Source organism: Cervus canadensis, chromosome 24 (genome assembly GCF_019320065.1).
Source record: "Cervus canadensis isolate Bull #8, Minnesota chromosome 24, ASM1932006v1, whole genome shotgun sequence".
Taxonomy (NCBI): Eukaryota; Metazoa; Chordata; class Mammalia; order Artiodactyla; family Cervidae; genus Cervus; species Cervus canadensis.
Window position 1 is genome coordinate 30,082,764 of NC_057409.1, and position 20,181 is coordinate 30,102,944.

The 20,181-nt window shown below is 46.4% G+C and overlaps 1 protein-coding gene across 1 annotated transcript in view; it reads left to right on the top strand.

The window, feature by feature from the left end:
* SMARCAL1 (SWI/SNF related, matrix associated, actin dependent regulator of chromatin, subfamily a like 1) overlaps positions 1-20,181 on the top strand; it is a 51,230-nt gene that overhangs the window by 27,231 nt on the left and 3,818 nt on the right. The window contains exons 11-16 of the mRNA XM_043444773.1: positions 4,522-4,662; positions 7,993-8,211; positions 12,901-12,971; positions 16,854-16,956; positions 18,263-18,445; positions 19,450-19,550. Of these exons, the coding sequence (XP_043300708.1) occupies positions 4,522-4,662; positions 7,993-8,211; positions 12,901-12,971; positions 16,854-16,956; positions 18,263-18,445; positions 19,450-19,550 (818 nt within the window). The remainder of the gene's footprint in view (positions 1-4,521; positions 4,663-7,992; positions 8,212-12,900; positions 12,972-16,853; positions 16,957-18,262; positions 18,446-19,449; positions 19,551-20,181) is intronic.

Consider the following 20,181-nt stretch of genomic DNA (forward strand, 5'->3'; position numbering starts at 1 on the left):
AGCTTCCACTGTCATGGGTGGGGGTTTGGCGGGGTGGGGGTCAACCCCTGGTTGAGCAACTAGAATCCTGAATGCTGCATGGCATGGCCACAAAAAAAAAAAAAAATAGAATCACCTTTCATCCCTCCCAACAAAGAAAACCTCTGTTAACAGTTGGGTTATTTTTCTAACATGTCAGTTGTAGGACAAGATCGTTTTTAATGGCTTAGGAACATTCTGTGGTATGGACGCATCCCATAATTTAACCCTTAGCGTGGGACACTGTTTAGCTATTATAAATAATTCTGCAAGTGAACACCATCCATATATTCATAGCTTGTATACCTTGTCCTCTTAGGACAAATTCCTACATTCAGAATTTCTGGGTAGTGATTTTACCTTGTGATAGCTGCCTCTGAAATTCAGTCTGGCCATGCATCACCATCTTCACTCCTGCTCAGCCCAAATCATCACACGGTCTTCTTCTCCACGTGACCTCAGCCCTGAAGGGTGTCAGACTTCTCCCTGTTGAGCTGTGAGGTGTGTGTTTGAGTTTTTTTTAGTGGTGTTTTATTTACAGTGCTTTTTATTGTTAAACCAGTTAGATTATTTCTGTAGAGAAAGAAAGAATCCCACCATCCTTCCTAATAAATAGCTGTTTGTCTTGCTGTGTGAGTCCTTTCATCTCTGTTGATTGGCTAGACCAGATGAGAATAGTGATCTAAGGTGTATGAGTTTTTTCTTTTCCTTTTTCATTAAAGCAGTTTCACCAGATGGCATATTCAAATAGTACAAAGGAGTGTAGAATGAAAAATAACTTGTGCTCACCTTGAATCCCCAGTCCCTTGGTTTAGTTCTAAAAATTGGTCTGTGCCCATGTCAGGACATGATGTGTGTTTCCTATCTCCCTCCCTAGAGTATTCTACCACTGTTTTTTACCTTTCTTTTTCCCCTTGATGATGTATCTTGGTAATCATTCCGTTTCATTACTGATGACAGGATCTCATTCTCACAGGTAGTTTTCTACTGCGTAAATCTGTCGTAATGTGTATCCTCCGTTCCCTTCTGGTAGATTTGTAGCCAGGCTCTGGGTGTTATATGCAGTACTGCATGCATGCTAAGTTGCTTCAGTAGTGTCCGACTCTTTGCAACCCCATGGACTGTAGTTCACCAGGCTCCTCTGTCCATGGGATTCTCCAGGCAAGAATACTGGAGTGGGATGCCATTCCCTTTTCCAGGGGATTTTTCCAACCCAGGGATCAAACCCGAGTCTCTTACTGTCTCCTGCATTGGCAGTTGCATTCTTTACCACTAGTGCCACCTGGGAAGCCCTGTAATAAACACTCTTTCAGAGCAAGTGAAGTGTGTTAGTCTCTGATTTGTGTCCAACTCTTTGCGACCCTGTGGACCATAGCCCACCAGGTTCCTCTGTCCATGGGATTCTCCAGGCAAGAATACTGGCGTGGGCAGCCATTTCCTTCTCCAGGGGATCTGCCTGACTCAGGGATCGAACCCCGGTCTTCTGTACTGTGGGCAGATTCTTGACTGTCTGAGCCACCAGGAAAGCCCTGTGGCCATCTTTTCATTGTGATATAAAAGCAGGGAGTAGGAAACCCAGTCCCTCTGCGTTCTGAAGAGATGGCTCTTTGCCTCTTCAGGTCGGAGGGGGAGTGGTATCAGCTGGAGGGCCTGCTGTCTCCCCAGGGTGATCAGGCTGTCTGCAGGAGGAACCCCCTGCTCGTGAGAATCACCTGACTTCTCTCGACACTAAATAGAAATCTTTTTTTTTTTTTGCATTATTCCATTGTGGGTTTCTTGGTTTTGGTAAGAGTTAACTTAAGGCATTCAGTTTAGTGTGGATTTGTGTAGCTGTATGCATTTATACTTTCCTAAACCGGGAGTTCCAGAGGTGGAGGGTGACATCTAAACCTTGAGCAGCCGGGCACTATTAACAGCCTTATGCATGACAGTGATGACAATAAACGTGTTGGGGCTGAATGGTTTAAATCATTCCATAATAGATGAGACACCCTATTGGTTTCTTTTCAAAGCTGGCCTTTTTTGTTTTCCATAATGCTGCCTCTGCTTTTTAACACCCACAAGCATCCATTTTCATCGGTCCCATCATCCCCTATAGGGTCTGGACAGTATATGGGAAGGCTGACTCCATATTAACTCTGGCCTGTAACTACCTGGCAGAGAACCCTGGAGTTAATTTCCATCAGCTAATCTGTGAGCTGCTACCCAGACTCCATCCCCAGGCTATAGCAGCGGTGATGACAACGATGTGGGGAATAGGTTTGGGATGATGAGCTGATTTGCTCTTACTGATAAGACTTTTCATTTCTCCCGTTTCATTGAAATGGTCTTGAGCCAAGGCAAGCGAAGCTACAGGCCTCATTCAAGAAGCTCATTGTTATTTTAATGAATCTACATCAAACCTTGCAGGAAATTAGAAGGCCTGGGTAATTGAACTGTGGAAAATTATAGCTGGAGAAATTCATAGCTCTCCTGTCATAATGGAACTCGGTATTGGTGGTTGCTCAGAGGGCAGAAGTGCATCTTGAGAAATGTATATATTGTATATTTATAAAGAATCATTTTTCTTCCCTCTGTTGCACCTTTATTTATTTATTTTTATGAGGCCATGTATCCATCTGAAAACCTAATTTCCTCCCCTAGGTGATTGACTGCATGTGATTGCCTTATGCTGCTGTCATTAACTCAAGGTTACAGTGGTTAGCAAGCTGTTTCTAGACAACTGAGCCCCACAGTAGGGTCCCCTCCCAGAGCTGAAATGGATTTTGCCTCCAGTGATCTTTGACTATTCTGTGCTCTAGTCCAGTGGGGAGTGTCTCCTTTTTTTTTTTTTTTAATCTCACCCTCTTTCTCATCTGAGTAAGAAGTAGGATTTGGGGGTCTGATCTCCTTGGGTCATGTGGATGTCAGGGTAATGAGGAATCTGAAGCCTGTCATTGGAATCGACCAACTATTTGCACCCATCCTGCCCTCAGATGAGCGGGCTGCTGCAGGCCTGGACTGCATTTAGGGGAGATGGATCCAGGTCCCACCTTTTAAAGTCCTTATTAACCGCAAAACAAACTTGAATCAGGGATCTCCAGGCTCAAAGCATTGTGCAGCTGGGTTAGTGACCACATTTTTTGTTTTTGTTTTATCTGTTTTTCCTCTAAAGAAAATCAAATAGAGGCTTAACACACAGGCCATCATGGGTTCTTTATCCTGGGAGTGAGAAAGGGCTGGTCCTAGGAGCCATTGTCTGATCACAGGTTCTGCTTGGGTGTCAGAAATCCATCCTGGAAAAAGTTCAGAGCTGCTGCAGTCTCCCATGCTTCCTCTTCCAGTGCTGGATTCTTCATGTTTACTCTGCCATCCCTAGGACACTGTTAGCTTCCTTGTGAATGTTTTTCGGCATACAGTGAATACCTACTGAGTGCTTCCTTTATACCAGCCACTGTGCTACAGCAAATCAAAGGGAACCCAGCTCAGTCCTTGATCTCAAGAAGCTTGCAGTCTAGTTGAGGGAGTCAGACAAGATAGAACTCAGTGCAAGGGGCTAAGTGCTTATATAGATGTGGACCGAGGGCACGGCCAAGGCAGCTTAGAAGATGACGCCCATGGTACATATACACCATGGAATATTACTCAGCCATTAGAAAGAATTCATTTGAATCAGTTCTAATGAGATGGATGAAACTGGAGCCCATTATACAGAGTGAAGTAAGCCAGAAAGATAAAGAACATGACAGCATACTAACACATATATATGGAATTTAGAAAGATGGTAATGATAACCCTATATGCAAAACAGAAAAAGAGACACAGATGTACAGAACAGATTTTTGGACTCTGTGGGAGAAGGCGAGGGTGGGATGTTTTGAGAGAACAGCATCGAAACATGTATATTATCTATGGTGAAACAGATCACCAGCTCAGGTTGGATGCATGAGACAAGTGCTCGGGCCTGGTGCACTGGGAAGACCCAGAGGGATCGGGTGGAGAGGGAGGTGGGAGGGGGGATCGGGATGGGGAATACATGTAACTCCATGGCAGATTCATGTCAATGTATGACAAAACCCACTACAATGTTGTAAAGTAATTAGCCTCCAACTAATAAAAATAAATGAAAAAAAAAAAATGCAAGGACATACTAAAAAAAAACAAAGAAGATGACGCCCAGCCTCTTACAGGGGTCCCACCATGAGGTTCTCAAAGTACACGTGTTCTTTCTGTCTGATCATGGTACCTTCGCCTAGAGTTCCAGGCTGCAGCCACACAGAGCCCTGGAGTGATGCGAGTCTTAGTGTGTTTGGAATCTAGATCTGCCTTGGATCTAAGATGAGTGAATTAGGAAGCACCTACGGTCAGAATGCCAGGAAGCGAAGGTCTTCCTTCCTGCAGGATTCCTCCCACGGAATATACTGTTCCGGGGTCATTGGCTCCAACTCCTAGTGGGAGGGTGTTGGGGCCATGCCCTGCATGTCCTCTGCAGGTCCTCAGCATCTTTGGCTCTTTGTGTTCTAGGTTGCCAAGAGGGTGATCTTACTGTCGGGCACGCCAGCCATGTCCCGGCCAGCAGAGCTGTACACACAGATCCTCGCCGTCAAGCCGACATTCTTCCCTCAGTTCCATGCCTTTGGACTTCGCTACTGTGGGGCCAAGCGGGTATTTATTCTCCGTTCCCTCTCTTCCCCACCCACCCTTCACCCTGATTGTCACACTTTCCTATTTTATTATTTTTTAATACCAAAAACAGTTTGTATTGGGGTATAGCCAAGTAACAATGTCGTGATAGTCTCAGAAGAACAGTGAAGGGATTCAGCCATACCTATACATGTATCCATTCTCCCCCAAAACCCCCCTCCCATCCAAGTTGGCACATAGCATTGAGCAGAGTTCCATGTGCTATACAATAGGTTTTTGTTGGTTATCCATTTTAGATACAGCCGTCACAGTTTCTTTCTTGTTCCTTCTTTTCGGCCGTGGTGTGGTCAGAAGAGGCCAGCCATGGAGCTGGATTCAGATTTTAGCTCCGCTTCGCCCCTCACTCTGACCTTGGAGTGTCCTCTATGGTGAGACAAGAGCAGCCCCTCCTAGTTCTAATGCTCAATAGTATTTTCTGGTAAAGCAACCAGTGGGCGGTGCACAGGTGCCTGGAGCCCCGAGAGTCTGCAGCTCTTGCCCGACTGGAGGGCACTGAGGTGAGCTTGGCTGAAGCCAAGGCCCTCCTACTTGGCGCACAGAAGACAGAGGACGCCTTTGAACAGGCGGAGTGGGGAGCGTGGTCTCAGGCTGCCCTGGAGGGCTCACAGCAGTGCCCCTTGGCTCGTAGATGTTGACTCATGATGGTGAAGCGTGTCTGGTCCGCAGGCCGGAAGCCTCTGACCTACAGATGATTCATCTGTGGATACAGAGCCAGAGGAGCGACTGCCCCTGGAGCTGCAGTTCAGAGAGCCAGAGTCCACACAGCTTCTCTTCTCCAAAAAGGGCAGAGCAAACCTTATAAACACAAATGCTATCGTGATTTCTAAAACCTCAATTTTTTTTTTAATTGAAGAAAAAAATTAATGATGAGGGAAATAAAAGAGTGAAAAAAAAAAGTTGGATGCCACATGTCCCCTTTACTGTCCGAGCTACCGAGGAAGCCCTCAGACTTCCCCCTTAGTTAATTACTCATTCTCCTGCCGGCTTCTTTCTTGCGGGTGGTGCCCCTGTCGCAGAGGCTCTGGCTGGACTCAAAAGCCTCGTTACTTCAGACCTCAAGGATTCCTGTTTGGTGACCAAATCACAGATATGCCAAGCTGCTGTTTGCATGGCTGGCCCTGACACTCTGGAGAAGTGACTGCCCCCCACGCCACCTGGGAGAGAAGAGCCTTGCTCTGCAAGTTCATGACATAAAAAAGATCATCTGCCTTATTTTAAAATACTTCCTGAAAAGAGAAAAGCTTTCCAAGTACTTTAAAAATATCCACTTATATTCAAACAAAGTACTTACTGTGTAACTTGTGGAGCCTGGCAAAGTTAATTGCACCCCATTTTTAGCTGGTCACTGAGGCAAGAAATTTCTGTCCTTGAATGTATTTAAAGCTGTACTCTTCTTTAACTAAGTTTCCCTGTGGATCAGTCCAAATTAGATTGGACACGGTTGTCTTGATCACTCAGAACTCCAATGTGTGATTTGTACCTCTGTCCTCTTTGCAAGCGATCCACTTTCTGCAAAGGATCTTCTCCTTGACCGTCTGGTCCCTGGTGGTGTCTTGTTGAGCCAGGGGTGGTAGGAGCTAGAAGCAGAGCTCATTGCCTTTACCACCACACCATCCCTCCCTGTGTTCCTGGCCCCCATCTCCACAGTCCTTCACATCCTCAAATTCACCCTTTCCCTCCTCCTTGCTGCCCCAGCACCCGAGAAAACAAAGTTAGTGCTTTCCCCATCTTTGTATCCTTCCTTCCACTTAGCCCAATATATCCTTCCTTCCACTTAGCCCAATGCTTGCTCCCTGATAAGTTTTCAGTAAAAGCTTGCTGAAGTGTAGTTATTCCATATATTAAAACCTTTGGTATTATCAGGTTTTAACCTGCAAGATTAAGAGCTGATAATATTAGAATGTTGGAGCATGATACATAAATTAATTATGATATCCATTTGTTCCTGGCATGATTTTAATATAATGCAGCCAGTGGGCCAGATCTACTTTTTTTTTTTCAATTGTGGCCAGATTCTTGCAATAAGAGAAGCCACTGAAGAGAACGCCCCATACTGAGCTCATTTTCAACCCCATAGTGTGAAGGCATTTGCTGAGAACTTCCAGTTGATTTCAGAGCATTTTTTTTTTTTTTAAAAGAAAGAAGCAGTTTTTGATCATTTTATTTCTCTACCTTTGGCTGTCTCTTCCTGTTCCCAGTTTAGCAAAGGACACCTGCCACATCTCCACCATTATACTAGGTCCACTGGCCCTCAAAAATAAGCAAGCCTAGCCCCCTGCCCATGGTGATTCACAGTACAGAGTGGGGTGAGGCATGAGGGAAAATGAGCAGCTGAAACCCTAAGGCAGCAGGCTCCCCGGCTCCCTCATTTTCTACAAGACTGTAGAAGTCAGTCCTGTTTCTGGTAAGATTGTTAGCGAAGGGCAGGGTTTTTAATTGGTAACGTCCCCTCTAGCTGTATGGCAGGAAGTAGGCATTCTCACTCACTGCCCCCTGTGAGCTGCTGGATGAAGGAACCACTGTTCTGAAGGACGGCCTGGGTGCCCTAAAACCCACCTCTGGTTTCAGCCAGATGTGACTGCATGTGTTGCGGGTTCTCCCCTTCTGTCCCCACCACGCCATCACCATGGCCTCTGTGATGGCATCCACCAGGTCATGCTTGGTGAAACCCACCCTGGGGAGGCACAGCTTTGTAAATCGCTGTTAACCCCATCAAATAAAGATATCACAGCATCATCTAGTACCTTGGGCAGTGGGCTCTGTGGGGGAAGCCCTGAGGAAGAGTCTTTCTGCATTTGATGTATGGGAAGAGCCTGACAAGCTGAATATCTCGTTCGTTCTTTTTTTTTTTTTTAATATTTATTAGGTTGAGTCAGGTCTTAGTTGCAGCATCTAGTTTCCTAACCAGGGATCAAACCCAGGCCTCCAGCATTGGAAGCAAGGAGTCTTAGCCACTGGACCACCAGGGGCGTCCCTCTCGCTTGTTCTTGAATGTAACGGGCACCAAACCACTTGACATCTTGCCTTTGCTGCTAGAAAGCTTCGCACCAAATTGTGGGATGCCATGATACACATTTTTGGTTCACCTCATTCCCAACTTTGTTTCTCCCTGTTCCCTTGCTGTGTCTCATTTGTATTCCTGGAGGTTTTATTCATCCCTCAAAGCCAGCTGAAGTTCTGTGAACAAGGCCAGGGAAGAGAACGTTGTGAGGAAGTTGTCCCTGGGGGTCACAGCCCGGTCCCCGGGTCCTGAGGAGTCTCAGGAGCGGTGTCTCGGTTCTGCCTCCACAGCAGCCCTGGGGATGGGACTACTCCGGCTCCTCCAACCTGGGGGAGCTGAAGCTCCTGCTGGAGGAGGCGGTCATGCTGCGACGCCTCAAGGGCGACGTCCTCTCCCAGCTCCCAGCCAAGCAGCGCAAGATGGTGGTGGTCGCCCCAGGCCAGATCAGCGCCAGGACCAGAGCCGCCCTGGACGCCGCCGCCAAGGAGATGACCACCAAGGACAAAACTGTGAGTCAGGGCAGCAGGTGGGGATGTGGAAGTCCACGTGGGCACTGCCGTTCCTTCCCTCACGTGAGAGGTGCCATGGGGGTGACCAGAGTCCCCTGACATTGTCTTTCTGTAACCTCTCCGCACCTCCCAGGGCCAGGATGGTGAGCCCGCGTCATTTCTCAGCCTATCTAGTCTGCTCCCCAAATCTCTCATGAGTTTTCAGCTTTCTCCTTGGGTAGATCACTGTTGATGGACAGTTATAAAAATAAACCCCGGGGGAACGACAGGATGGTGACACATATTCTGAATGCCTCAAAGAAAGTAGGAACTTGCATTTAGTATATTTTGAGGGTAGGTCTGTAGCTCAGTTGGTAAAGAATCTGCCTGCAGTGCAGGAGACCCTGGTTCGATTCCTGGGTTGGGAAGATCCCCTGGAGAAGGAAATGGCAGCCCACTCCAGTATTCTTGCCTGGAAAATCCCATGGACAGAGGAGCCTGGCGGGCTACAGTCCTTGGGGTTGCAAGGGTCGGACAGGACTTAGCAACTAAACCACCACTGTCTAGTCACAGGTGTTAGAAATTAGTCCTAAGGGTATTTGGTGTACCAGTTAACCCTCTAACCATCCATGTCACTTGCTTTAATCAAAGTAACAAATTAACATTTATATAACAGAGTTTTCAAACCCTCTTACTCTTTAGTCCTCATTACAGTCATCTATGGTTGGCAGGAAGTTGGCACCTCCATTCTGTAGAGAGGGAAACTGAAGTTTACAGAGACTGGGATTCGACCAAGGTCTCACACCCACTCCACGGCAGAGCTGAGGCTGTCCCCAAGCCTGTTAGCTCTGTATTTTAGGGCTCTTTCCACTACGGTGGCTTCATCTTTTCCAAACACTTTCGTTTCATATCTGCCTTTGGTGTCCCACTGTGCAAAGTGCTATAAAGTAATCCACACCAGCTCCGTTTTTGTCCTCATGGGATAAAAACCGTGCAATTTTCATTCCCAAGAAAATAACAGTCATTGACATTTTTTGACATTATCATAAAGCATTATCTGGGCTTGGTATTACCCTGTATACAGAAACATAGATCTCCATGAGATACCAGCCTCCTGGGAGAGTACAAAATAAATAAAATGGCAAGAGACAGAATGCGTGATTCTTTCTTTTAATGTTATTTTCCCATATGATGAGCAAAACTGGCTAGTAGCTTTTAAGAAACAGTGTAGGATTTTGCACTGATATTAATACCTTGTCTGGCTGTGTTTAATTTATGCTGTGTTATACACAATAATCTGGGTGGCCTGGAGGAAATGAGCAGGCATAATCTCTTTGCTGTGGAATTTTCAAATAAAATTCCATAACATCACTGTGGACATACAGACCAATGGTTCTCAAATTATATTTCCGTGGAACTACCAGAACTAAGGTGCTCTGTTGCTAGAATCAGCGTCAGTGGCCTTTTCTAATTTTTAGAGATAAAAACTCAATGAATGGAAATTTTTTCTCCATTTTAAGCTTTTTCTTAAAACTTTCTTAAGCCATTAACAAGTCTGCTAATTTTTGCCCATCAGTGAAGTCTACCAAACAAGAAAACCAATGAACATGTATAGCATACATACTATTAGTGGAAAAAATTCAGATGCATGTTATTTTTAGATGCAAAGGTCTGAATGTTTATAAAATGCTTTATAAAGTATTTTAGTTCCTTGTATGTGTGGTGGAAGAGAGTCTATCAGTATTTCATGGGAGTCTCCAGAGAACAGCCTTGCCTGTACAGGTTCACTTTGAACCAGATGGAGAACAGCGAGTGTAGGCAACTGACAAAGCAGTCAGTGGGGATTTGAATTGAGGAGGAAAGTCATATTAAGTGGTCAAGAGGTAACTGTCAACTGTGCAGAATAGCCAAAAAAAAAGTATGGGAATCTTGAACTTAGTGCAGCAAGGTTTGAAAGGATTTTTTAAACTTTATGCCAATGTGTGTGGTTAGGTGAGTGGCCCTTTATGATTTCAGGTGTAACCTGCACATTTGATTTCTGAGTAATAGGGAATGATGTGAAACTGAGTAGGCTGAGCCATGGAAATCAGGAATCTTGGATGTTTATGACTCCCCTTGGCTATGCTGCTGCTCCTGCTGCTGCTGCTGAGTCGCATCAGTCGTGTCCGACTCTGTGTGACCCCACAGACGGCAGCCCACCAGGCTCCTCTGTCCCTGGGATTCTCCAGGCAAGAACACTGGAGTGGGTTGCCATTTCCGTCTCCCCTTGGCTCTGCAGATCCCTTAAATTCTTTGGGATTTGTTGATATTTCCTTCCCTGAAAAGGGAAGCCACAACCTGCCTCCTAGGTTTGGTGCTGGAAAAGTACAAAGGGCTGGTAGCAGTTGCCCTGAATCCCACCTGTTGTGTGATTGTTGTCACTGCTTCTTCTCCCCAGAGTCTTAAAACTATGTTGCAGATTGTGAAAACAAACCCTAAATTGCATTGTAATTCTTCAAGAATCCAGTGGAGAAGAGCCCTTGAGTTCTCAATACGGTGCTTGAGAATTGCTCTGTGCTTCCTTGATGTCATGGGAAATTTAAGTTTATCTTTAAGAGAGAGAAATTGAATAGATAAAGATTGCCTTCAGCATGTGCTAAGATACTATATTCTTTTTGATAGGAAAATTCTTGGAAAATGTTGTTTTGTCTTCTTTAATGTAAATTCATTTTTTATAATGGAAAATCCAAGTAGCAAATGAATTTATGAGCATGAGCCTTTAGAACATCAGAAGCTTTCTTACCATAAAGCCACAGATTTAGTGCATTGCAAACCATGGATCCAACTGGGAGCAGTCCATGCCCCACTTAACCCAGGAAATAGAACCAGTGTCTGTGGGGGCTTGGACCAGATAGCCATCAACATGCCTTCCAAGCCCTGACTGGCTGTGAAATGCCTGAATTGAAAGAGTTAAACTGGAGAATCATGGTTTTGTGGGTTTAGTCTGTGAGTCTGCAGAAAGGACCCCACCACCCCCACTTTTAATAGTGACTCTGCAGCCCCAAGTTTCCCTGCGATTTTACACATTATGGTGGTTCAAGCAAAGCACTGCTGACCTGTTAAAAGGCGGTTCTTTCTTTGTTCCCTCACACCTTCCCATCCAGAGGCCGACATTTTTTGAAAAGCTTTAAATCACAGAAGCCCAGGTGAAGCAGCCGATTTATAAAACATAACATACAGCGAAAGCTTTTTCTCATTTTCAGCCGAAATAATAGATAGCTCTTCACCGGCTAAGAAAAGCCGACTCTAATCATCCTTTGTCTAAAGCCGTTTTTTGATCAGCAGGACCAGGAGCAGAAAAATGGAACTGGTCCACACAGACTTCCTGGGGATGGTATCAGCTCACCTTTCTGCTGTTTGACAATCCATTCAAATTCCCACACAGAGAAAGAAATTCAGAACCCCAGTGGATCTAATTTAATAAAAGTCTAAGAGGCAGGAACAAAGAATGCAGGTTATTTAAAATTTCCCAGTCCAGGGCTGGCAAAAGAAGTAAGATAGTTATTGAGCCAATATTATGTCTACTCAGTTTGGGGAGCTTCTTTTTTTTAAAAAAAAAAAAAGACAAACTATTAATTTCTCCTACATTAAAAGTACAGCAGCTTTCTATTGTATAAAGCCTGATAAATAAAAGTGCTTATAATATGTAGCATTTATCAAATGTTTTTTTATCACTATACTATAAAAAAGATTGGACCCATCTTTTGATAATTTTGGCATATGTCATTTAGGTAGCTTTTCCCCTCGTCTTGTGGCGTCCATCATTTAAGGTATGTCCCGCTGTGGCTGCTTCCCTGAGTTATAATGAGTCCAGGGCCGTGGGAGTTATTACTGCTGGGTCATCTCTTTGTCCCATGAGGGAGCTGCCGTGTCAGTCATTGGCCTCACAGGGCCCAGGCCCAAGCCAGGGGAGCATCTGTAAACCCACACTGGAAGGGGATGGCGGCTCTACCAAGGCCAGTAAGAGTACCTGTCATCTCTGGGAGCCCAGGAGCGATGGTAACTGTTCTCTCATATTATTATGAAACGATTTAAGCACCTCCTGTGTTAGCATTCCTTAGTGGGATTTATTTAGATGCAAACGCTAAAGAAAATATGGTTTCTTCTCCAGGGAAGTCAATTGCCTTATGGGGAGACAGGCCAGAAACACATGAATAACAGTATTGAGATGATATTTGAATACAGTGGGGGTCAGTTGGAATTGATTCAGCACTTCTTAGAGGTGAGCTCAGTCAGTTGGGTATGCACACAGCTTGGCAGGAGGAAAGGACTAGGGGAACTTCGTGGAACAGTGTCACGTGTAAGTTGTCACCAGGCTGCGATAGCTGTAGTAAACAGGTGTGCTTAGCAAGGTTCCTTTCAGCTGAGCACCTGAGCTTGGTATGGATGTTGAGGTACCACCTGAGATGTCCTTCCATAGAGCTTGTATGTTCCTTGCCTCATTGGATTCTCACGACAGCTCTCAAAGGCTGATGGAGGACCTGTAACGCCATGTCTCTCAAGGTCCAGACAGTTCCCACAGCGTGGCTAAAGCAAGCAGATAAGTCAGGGACTCTTGGCTCTGCCACATGATATTGGGACCCATAAAGCTCGTGGTGGCAATAATTACGTCAGCATGTTGCAGAGTTCTCAGAGTGGGAGACTTTAAACCTTCCCTTTCTCTTTCCACAGAAGCAGCAGCAAAAAGAAGCCCTCATTCTCTTCTTCAACAGAACTGCTGAAGCTAAAATCCCATCTGTCATGTAAGTGGTCACCAAGTGTCACTTCTCTCTCTCTCTTTTTTAAAAAGAAACACCTGTTACCTTAGTCCATCTGGATGGCTTTATCGTTCTGTAAGAAATGATTGTGTTAGTCACTCAGTCATATCCGACTCTTTGCGACCCCATGGATTGTAGCCCACCAGGTTCCTCCGTCCATGGAATTCTCCAGGCAAGAATACTAGAATGGGTAGCCATTCCCTTCTCCAGGGAAGGGAATCTTCCCAACTCAGGAATTGAACCCGGGTCTCCTGCATTTCAGGCAGACTCTTTATCATCTGAGACTTGAATCCTAGTTGCCTTGAATATACAGTTTAAGGCACCACAGCCTCATGGCTCAGGAGGCTTATAAGTAGGCTTGTAGCTGGAATACATCCTGGATGTGACTGAGGTCCCTGAGCGATCCTGTCTTAACCCAAGTGAAGTGGAGCTGTGGCCACTTCTAAGGAGGGCAGAGTGACCCAAACACTGAAGCAAAGTGTTCCTCTTCCAAGAACTGTGCTCACTTGCCTGTAGGAGGAAATTAGGAGTTTCATAGAAGACCTAGAAGCTAAATTTCAGAGAGTCTCTAGTCTTCTCCAAAGACATGTTTCAGCCATTATTTTCCTAAATAAGAAAGAACGTGAATGTCAGGGTTTGTTCAAAATATATGGGCAAGTGGCTGTTGTCACACTTGAGTCTCCTTCCGCCTTTTAAACTAAAGCTGAAGTGATCATTTCTGTCCTTAAAATTATTCAGTGATGACTTGAAAAAAAATCGTCTGCTTTTGCTAAAGAAAGAAACCCCCACTGCTCTTCACATATCACTGTGATAGAAGCTTGAAGCGAGTCTAATGACATGCAGCTTGCCTAATTTTTATTGTTTAACATTTGTGTGAGACTCCGGCAGGATAACGGTCCAAGTGATTAGGTTACAATGAAAGGAATTCAGCGTGGGTTAAATTTCGTGGATAAACTGAGCCTCACGGCCTGCCCGGCCCCTCACTCAGCCCCCGCGTCGCCCAGCCTCCCCGGCCTCTCCCTCTGCATCCTCAGATGTGGTTGGAGAGTGAGTTCACCTCATTGTTCCAGTTGCAGGCTCTCCACTTGGACCACTGAGTGCTGGGCAGCCCTCCTTCACCCTCTGGGTCCTACCCTTTTCATTTATGATGCTGCTATGAGACTAATGAACTCCAGGTGTGGTTTTTACAGCCTGAAAACTCTTTCAGACACCAGTTGGAATTGCCCCCACCAACCCATTTCTCAGGTGCCGCTGGATAACAGATGGCAAGGGTGTCAGCCCTTCCTCTGCCCAGCTTGTGACCTACAAAACCCGGGGTCCCTTGAGTGCTGGCTCAGAGCCACCCATTCCCCCTAGAAATTTAAATCTAGCCATTTTTCCATCTCGTGAAGAAACTTTGGTTATACCTTGGCTTAGTATGGTTATGCTGCTATAAACTGTCACAGGCCATGTCCCTTAACACACATGTATTTCTCACAGTCTTGGAGGCTAGGAAGTCCAAATTCAAGGTGCTGGCAGATTCAGAGTCTGGTGAGAGCTCTCTTCCTGGCCTATAGACATCAGTCTTCTTGCGGTGTCCTCCCTTGCAGAAGGGGCACGGTTTTCTCGGGGCTCTCTCTAGTAAGAACACTGGCTCTATCTCCTCCCATAGGTGCCACCTCCCAGTACCATCACATTGTGTGTGTGCATGCTAAGTCTCTTCAGTCCAACTCTTTGACCCCATGGACTGTAGCCCACCAGGCGTCTCTGTCCACGGGATTCTCTAGGCAAGAATACTGGAGTGGGTTGCCATGCCCTCCACCAGGGGATCTTCCTGACCCAAGTATCAAACCCTCATCTCTTGTGTCTCTTGCATTGGCAGGCAGGTTCTTTACCACTAGCGCCACCGGGGAAGCCCTAACCATCACACTGGGGGTTAGGATTTCAACATATGAGCTGGTGGGCAGGGATACAAACATTCAGTCCCTAACATATCTTATACATACTTTTTCAAAATCCTATGATAGATTATATATTGATTTATAGTTTCCAACAGTTCTGACATCTATTAACTCATTTCACATTTACAGCTTCTCTTGAGATCAGTAGAATAAGTTAAAATGTAGAAACTGAGTAAATCTCATGTAAATCTTTAAACTTCAGAATCACACAGCTAGTAAGTATAAATTAGATTATAAATCTTAAAACTCCAATTTCCTCTGATAGTTGCTTTTCTTTCTGTCTGTCTTTCTTTTTTGCTGTTGGTTTTCATTTTAATGGACAGCTTTCAATATAAAGCCAAGGTTATCGTGGTCAGCAGATATTTCCAGCCTGGTAGCCTCGGGACGTGAGGAAGGCAGAGCAGCGGTGCCACGTCTGAGACGCAGAGGGGAGAAAGGCATTAAGAAAATTGGGGGCCGTGGTGTTTATGGCCTGAGCGAGTTGATTTTATGGCCTTGTGACTTTTTGATGATGTAGTAATAAATGTTTTTGCTTATATCATGGCAAATTTTATGTCTCTCAAACTAATTAGATTATATTAGTGTATTCACAGATTGAACTCAACTCCATACCATGGTTGACCATAGTGTTTTTTGAAAATAATTGTTAGATGTTTAGAAGACCGTCCACGTACCTTTTCAGCACCTGCCCATACTATGACAGGAAGCCTTGGAGATTTTAACCTCTAAGGAGAGCAGTGTCTGTTCTCTGCCCGGACACCCATGTGTATGTCCTGTCCTCTGAGGCTCACCTTCCTGCTACCTGTGCAGGAGCCTTGACCTGTACTGAGATTGGGAACCTGCTGCAGGGCACTGGTGCCCCGGGCAAGCCTTAGAGTCTGTTGACTGAGTGACCCTCCTCCCTAGAGTTCTCAGGGGTCACTGCCTTCCTTTAAGGCCACAGCTAAAGATAAGGAGCAGAAAGTCAAGAAAACAACACAATGGATAGGGACTTGCCTGGTGGTCCAGTGGTTAAGACTCCAAGTTTCCAATGCGGGGGTGTGGGATCAATTCCTGATCAGGGAACTAAGATCCAACATATCCCATGGCACAGCCAAAAAGTAAATAAGAATAATAAAAATATTTTTTTTAAAAATAAGTACTTAAAAAAACCCCACAGTGGATAAAGAAGAGAAATAAATTAAAGGGAGGAAAAAAGACCACATAAATAAGAGCTTTTCACCCCCTATTCCTTGGCCTCGAAAAGAATTCACTTAACACTGCCTTAACTGCAGGCCCTGGTGTGCAGTCTGATGTGGAAGGGAGCTGGAGGGCTATCCCTGACTGTCCCCTGAGTATGAGTACATGTGTGCGGGTGCATGCTCGGTGGTGTCTGACTCTCTGCAACATGACGACTTTGTCCCCCAGGCTCCTCTGTCCATGGAATTTGCCAGGCAAGAATACTGGAGAAGGTTGCCATTTCCTCCTTACTTCTTAATACTACATTGCCAGAAATTTGATTACTGTCAAGAATCCCTTAATCCCGGCCCAGGCATTTTCATATCTATAGACAGCACTTCAGTTTTTATTCAAAACACACTTGAATGATGGTAGCGGCCAAATGAAAACTGTTAATTATCTAGTGTGGTCTCAGGTTATAAGACTGTTTCAGGAACCTCTCAGAAACATGTAAAACATAAAGATACTTCGACTTATTTGTGTTTGGGAGATGGCTAAAAAGTATGGAAGAATTCTGTACATGGCAGAAGATGACTTCCCTACACCTTCTGAGGGCAGGAGGGAAAGGTCAGCTCTCAGAGGAGGGAGTGGATGGGCCAGGGAGCCCGGTACCCCAAAGGTGTCTGCCATAGATGCAGTCACTTGTCAGTAACTAACTTCAGTCAGATTGCATATGTTTTCAGTTTATTGTTGTCTTTGTTAAATGCAGCGAATATATCCTGGACCTGCTGGAAAGTGGACGAGAGAAGTTTCTTGTATTTGCACACCATAAGGTGGTTCTGGATGCAATTACTAAGGAGCTTGAGAGGAAGGTAAGCACCCTTTGAAATTCAGCCCAGGATGCTTTTCTTGTTTGTGCGTTGGCTGCTGAGTTGTTTTGAGCAGGCCGAGGTCAGATGTGAGCAAAGCAGTGAGAAGAAGTTTTCTGGAACCATTGCTGAAGACTTTCTGAAGGATTTTTCTTGCTTTTAGAACCATGAACATGTTTGTTTTAACCCACCTTTTAAATTTTTTTTTCAATTTTAATTGCTTTGAAAGTGAAAGTGTTAGCTGCTCAGTCGTGTCCAACTCTTTGCAACACCGTGGACTGTAGCCAACCAGGCTCCCCTGTCCATGGGATTCTCCAGGTGAGAATACTGGAGTGGATGGCCTTTCCCTTCTCCAGGGCATCTTCCCGACCCCTGGATCGAACCCAGGTCTCCTGCATTGCAGGCAGATTCTGTACTGTCTGAGCTACCAGGGGAGCCTTACTGAGGTATAATTATAGGTACATGTGATCCGTCTGTACATGCAATGACTGGGATGAGTCTCTGGGCAATGGTGCTGAGTAGAAACCACAGTTTACATAGTGTTTGACTCTATATAGCATTCCTGACATGGAACATTTTAGAAATGCAGGCCAGATTAGTAGGGACCAGGTGGGTGAGAGAGAAGCAGGAGGGAAGTGGGCAGGGCTATAAAAGGGCCACAGAGCATCCCTGTGTGGTTAGAACCATTCACTGTCTCCACTGTGAAGGCAGATATGTGAAAACCCACATGTGGGATAAAACTGTATAGAACACATACACATGAGTCTCAGTAAAATGGAAAATTGAATACAGTCAGTGGATTGTATCAAAGTCAGTCTCCTGGTTATTATAATAGGCTATAGTTTTACCAATATTGGGCTTCCCTGGTGGCCCAGATAGTAAAGAATCTGACTGCAATGCAGGAGATCTAGGTTTGATCCCTGGATAGGGAAGATCCCCTGGAGAAGGGAATGGCTACCAACTCCAGTATTTGGGAGAACTCTGGAGAATTCCATGGACCGAGGAGCATGGTGGGCTATAGTGCATGGGGTCGCAAAGAGTTGGACACAACCCAACGACTAACAATACTTTTAACTTTTACCAATATTATCATTGGGGTAATGGACAAGAAATCCCTCTGTATTATTGCTTAATACAAACACGAACCTACAGTCCTGTCAACACAAGGTTCAATCTGAAAGGAAAGGCCAGAAAGAAACTCCGAAAGCAATTCAGAGGGTGCCTGAACTGGAGCTTGGAGCTCGGAGCGCCCCAGCAGCGCGGTTCTCTGCGCACCCCTGCCCAACCACTTCCCTCCTTGTTCCCGCAGCGCGTGCAGCACATCCGTATCGACGGCTCCACCTCCTCGGCCGACCGCGAGGACCTCTGCCAGCAGTTCCAGTTGTCCCCGGGCCCCGCCGTGGCCGTGCTGTCCATCACCGCCGCCAACATGGGCCTCACCTTCTCCTCGGCTGACCTGGTGGTGTTCGGGGAGCTGTTTTGGAACCCAGGGGTGAGGGGCGCGCGTCCGTCCGCGGGGTGGGGGAGGCGAGAGGCGGGGCTTGTGTGCGCTGTCCCTGGTGCTAGCATCGTGGCCCCTCGTTGTCCGAGCTTCACAAACAGATCTTAGGTCTTCACAGCACCCTGCTGTGTAGCAGGATGATCGACTCCATCTCATTATCAGTGGATAGGCTGACGTTCTGAAGAAACCTCCGGATCCACCTCTCCCTGCAGACGCTGGGGGCTCAGAGAGCATAGTGTCACTTAAGGGGAGCACATGGCAGCCCCGGTCCCAGGCCTCTGCCTTCCCAGCCTGAGCCCCTTTTATCCACTACCCCCGGGAGCTGCTTTAGTGGTGGGGCCACAGCAGGGCGACCACGGTGGGTGTTCCCTGGACATGGCCACGGTGCCCACTGGCCTTATCTGATGAGCTGACTGCTGTGGCAACAGACAGAAGACATTTGTTGGGACTCGTAAAGTTTTCTCCCTCCTGACGTCCTGATGGGGTGTGGCTTTCACTGCTACAGGCTGGCAATGGCCTTAATGATGATGGGGGGCTTAGAGGCTGAAGGCATCTTAGAATAGAAACTGGCTGGTGGGTTTCATTGTTCGTTGTAGGGTTTACCACGGTATAAAAAAGCCACCCTACCCCTGATCCTCTCTGGCCTCTGCCCGGGTACAGTATTTTTATCTATTTAGAAGATAACTTTTCATTCCACGGAGGAAGACAGAAAGTATGCCGGGTCCCCTTTGTCATGGCTAGTGGCAGAGCTGACGCTTGCCTTCTGTCTACAGTGCCCAGCACCGGGCCCAGCGCTGGGGAGCTGCCCACAGCCGCAGCTGCAGATTGAGTTCCCCGTGTTGCCCAGTGCTGTGTTTGCGTCTCGCTTTTGTCAGATGACAAGTCGTTTGTGGGCAGAGGCTCGCAGGCCCCCAGCCGTGTGACTCACAGTGAGGAGGGTTTGTGATGGACCGAGTGGCCTTGACCTGCCTCCATCCCGCCCCCCGCCCCCGCAGGTGCTGATGCAGGCTGAGGACCGGGTGCACCGCATCGGACAGTTGAGCTCCGTGAGCATCCACTACCTGGTGGCAAGAGGCACGGCCGATGACTACCTCTGGTGAGGCCGCTAGCGGCCGGGCAGTTGGGCTTGACACTGATGATGTCTTTTCTTTGCTCCCTGAGAGCCTCTGCTTTGGGGGAGCTCTCCAGGGACCCACACAGAAGACTTGGCTAGTAGTGCCCTCCCGCTTTCATCATGACCCTGTCTGGCCCCCTGCGCAGCATTACTGTGGCTGCAGTGGGGTGGGGGAGAGGGGATGAGGAAACCTTGCGGGAATAAGAGGATGTGGCTCCTTCCCACTGACCTGAGAAAAGGGAGGAAAACCTACTGGGATGAAATGTATGTGGAATTTTGTTTGTAAAACACTCTGTTCCTAGACGTGAAAGCACTTGCTCAGACAGGGAAACCCCCCCTTTGTCCCCTGGTGACGTCTGCTGGTACCGTTAAGGCCACCTCTTCAGTGCTGCTGCTGGGCCATCCAAAGAAAGTGGCTCACTTGGGTCATGCAGTGCTTTTTTAGCAGAACTGGGATAAAATTTTCAACTCTGTGGAGTTTCATATCCATTACCTAAGAGAAAGATCTGAAAAGGCTCCCTCCCAGTTCCATTTCTCCCTTCCTGATAATAAGTTTCTTGATTATCTGATTTGTTTCCACTGCCTACCTGTCTTTCTAGCATGATGACCGAGG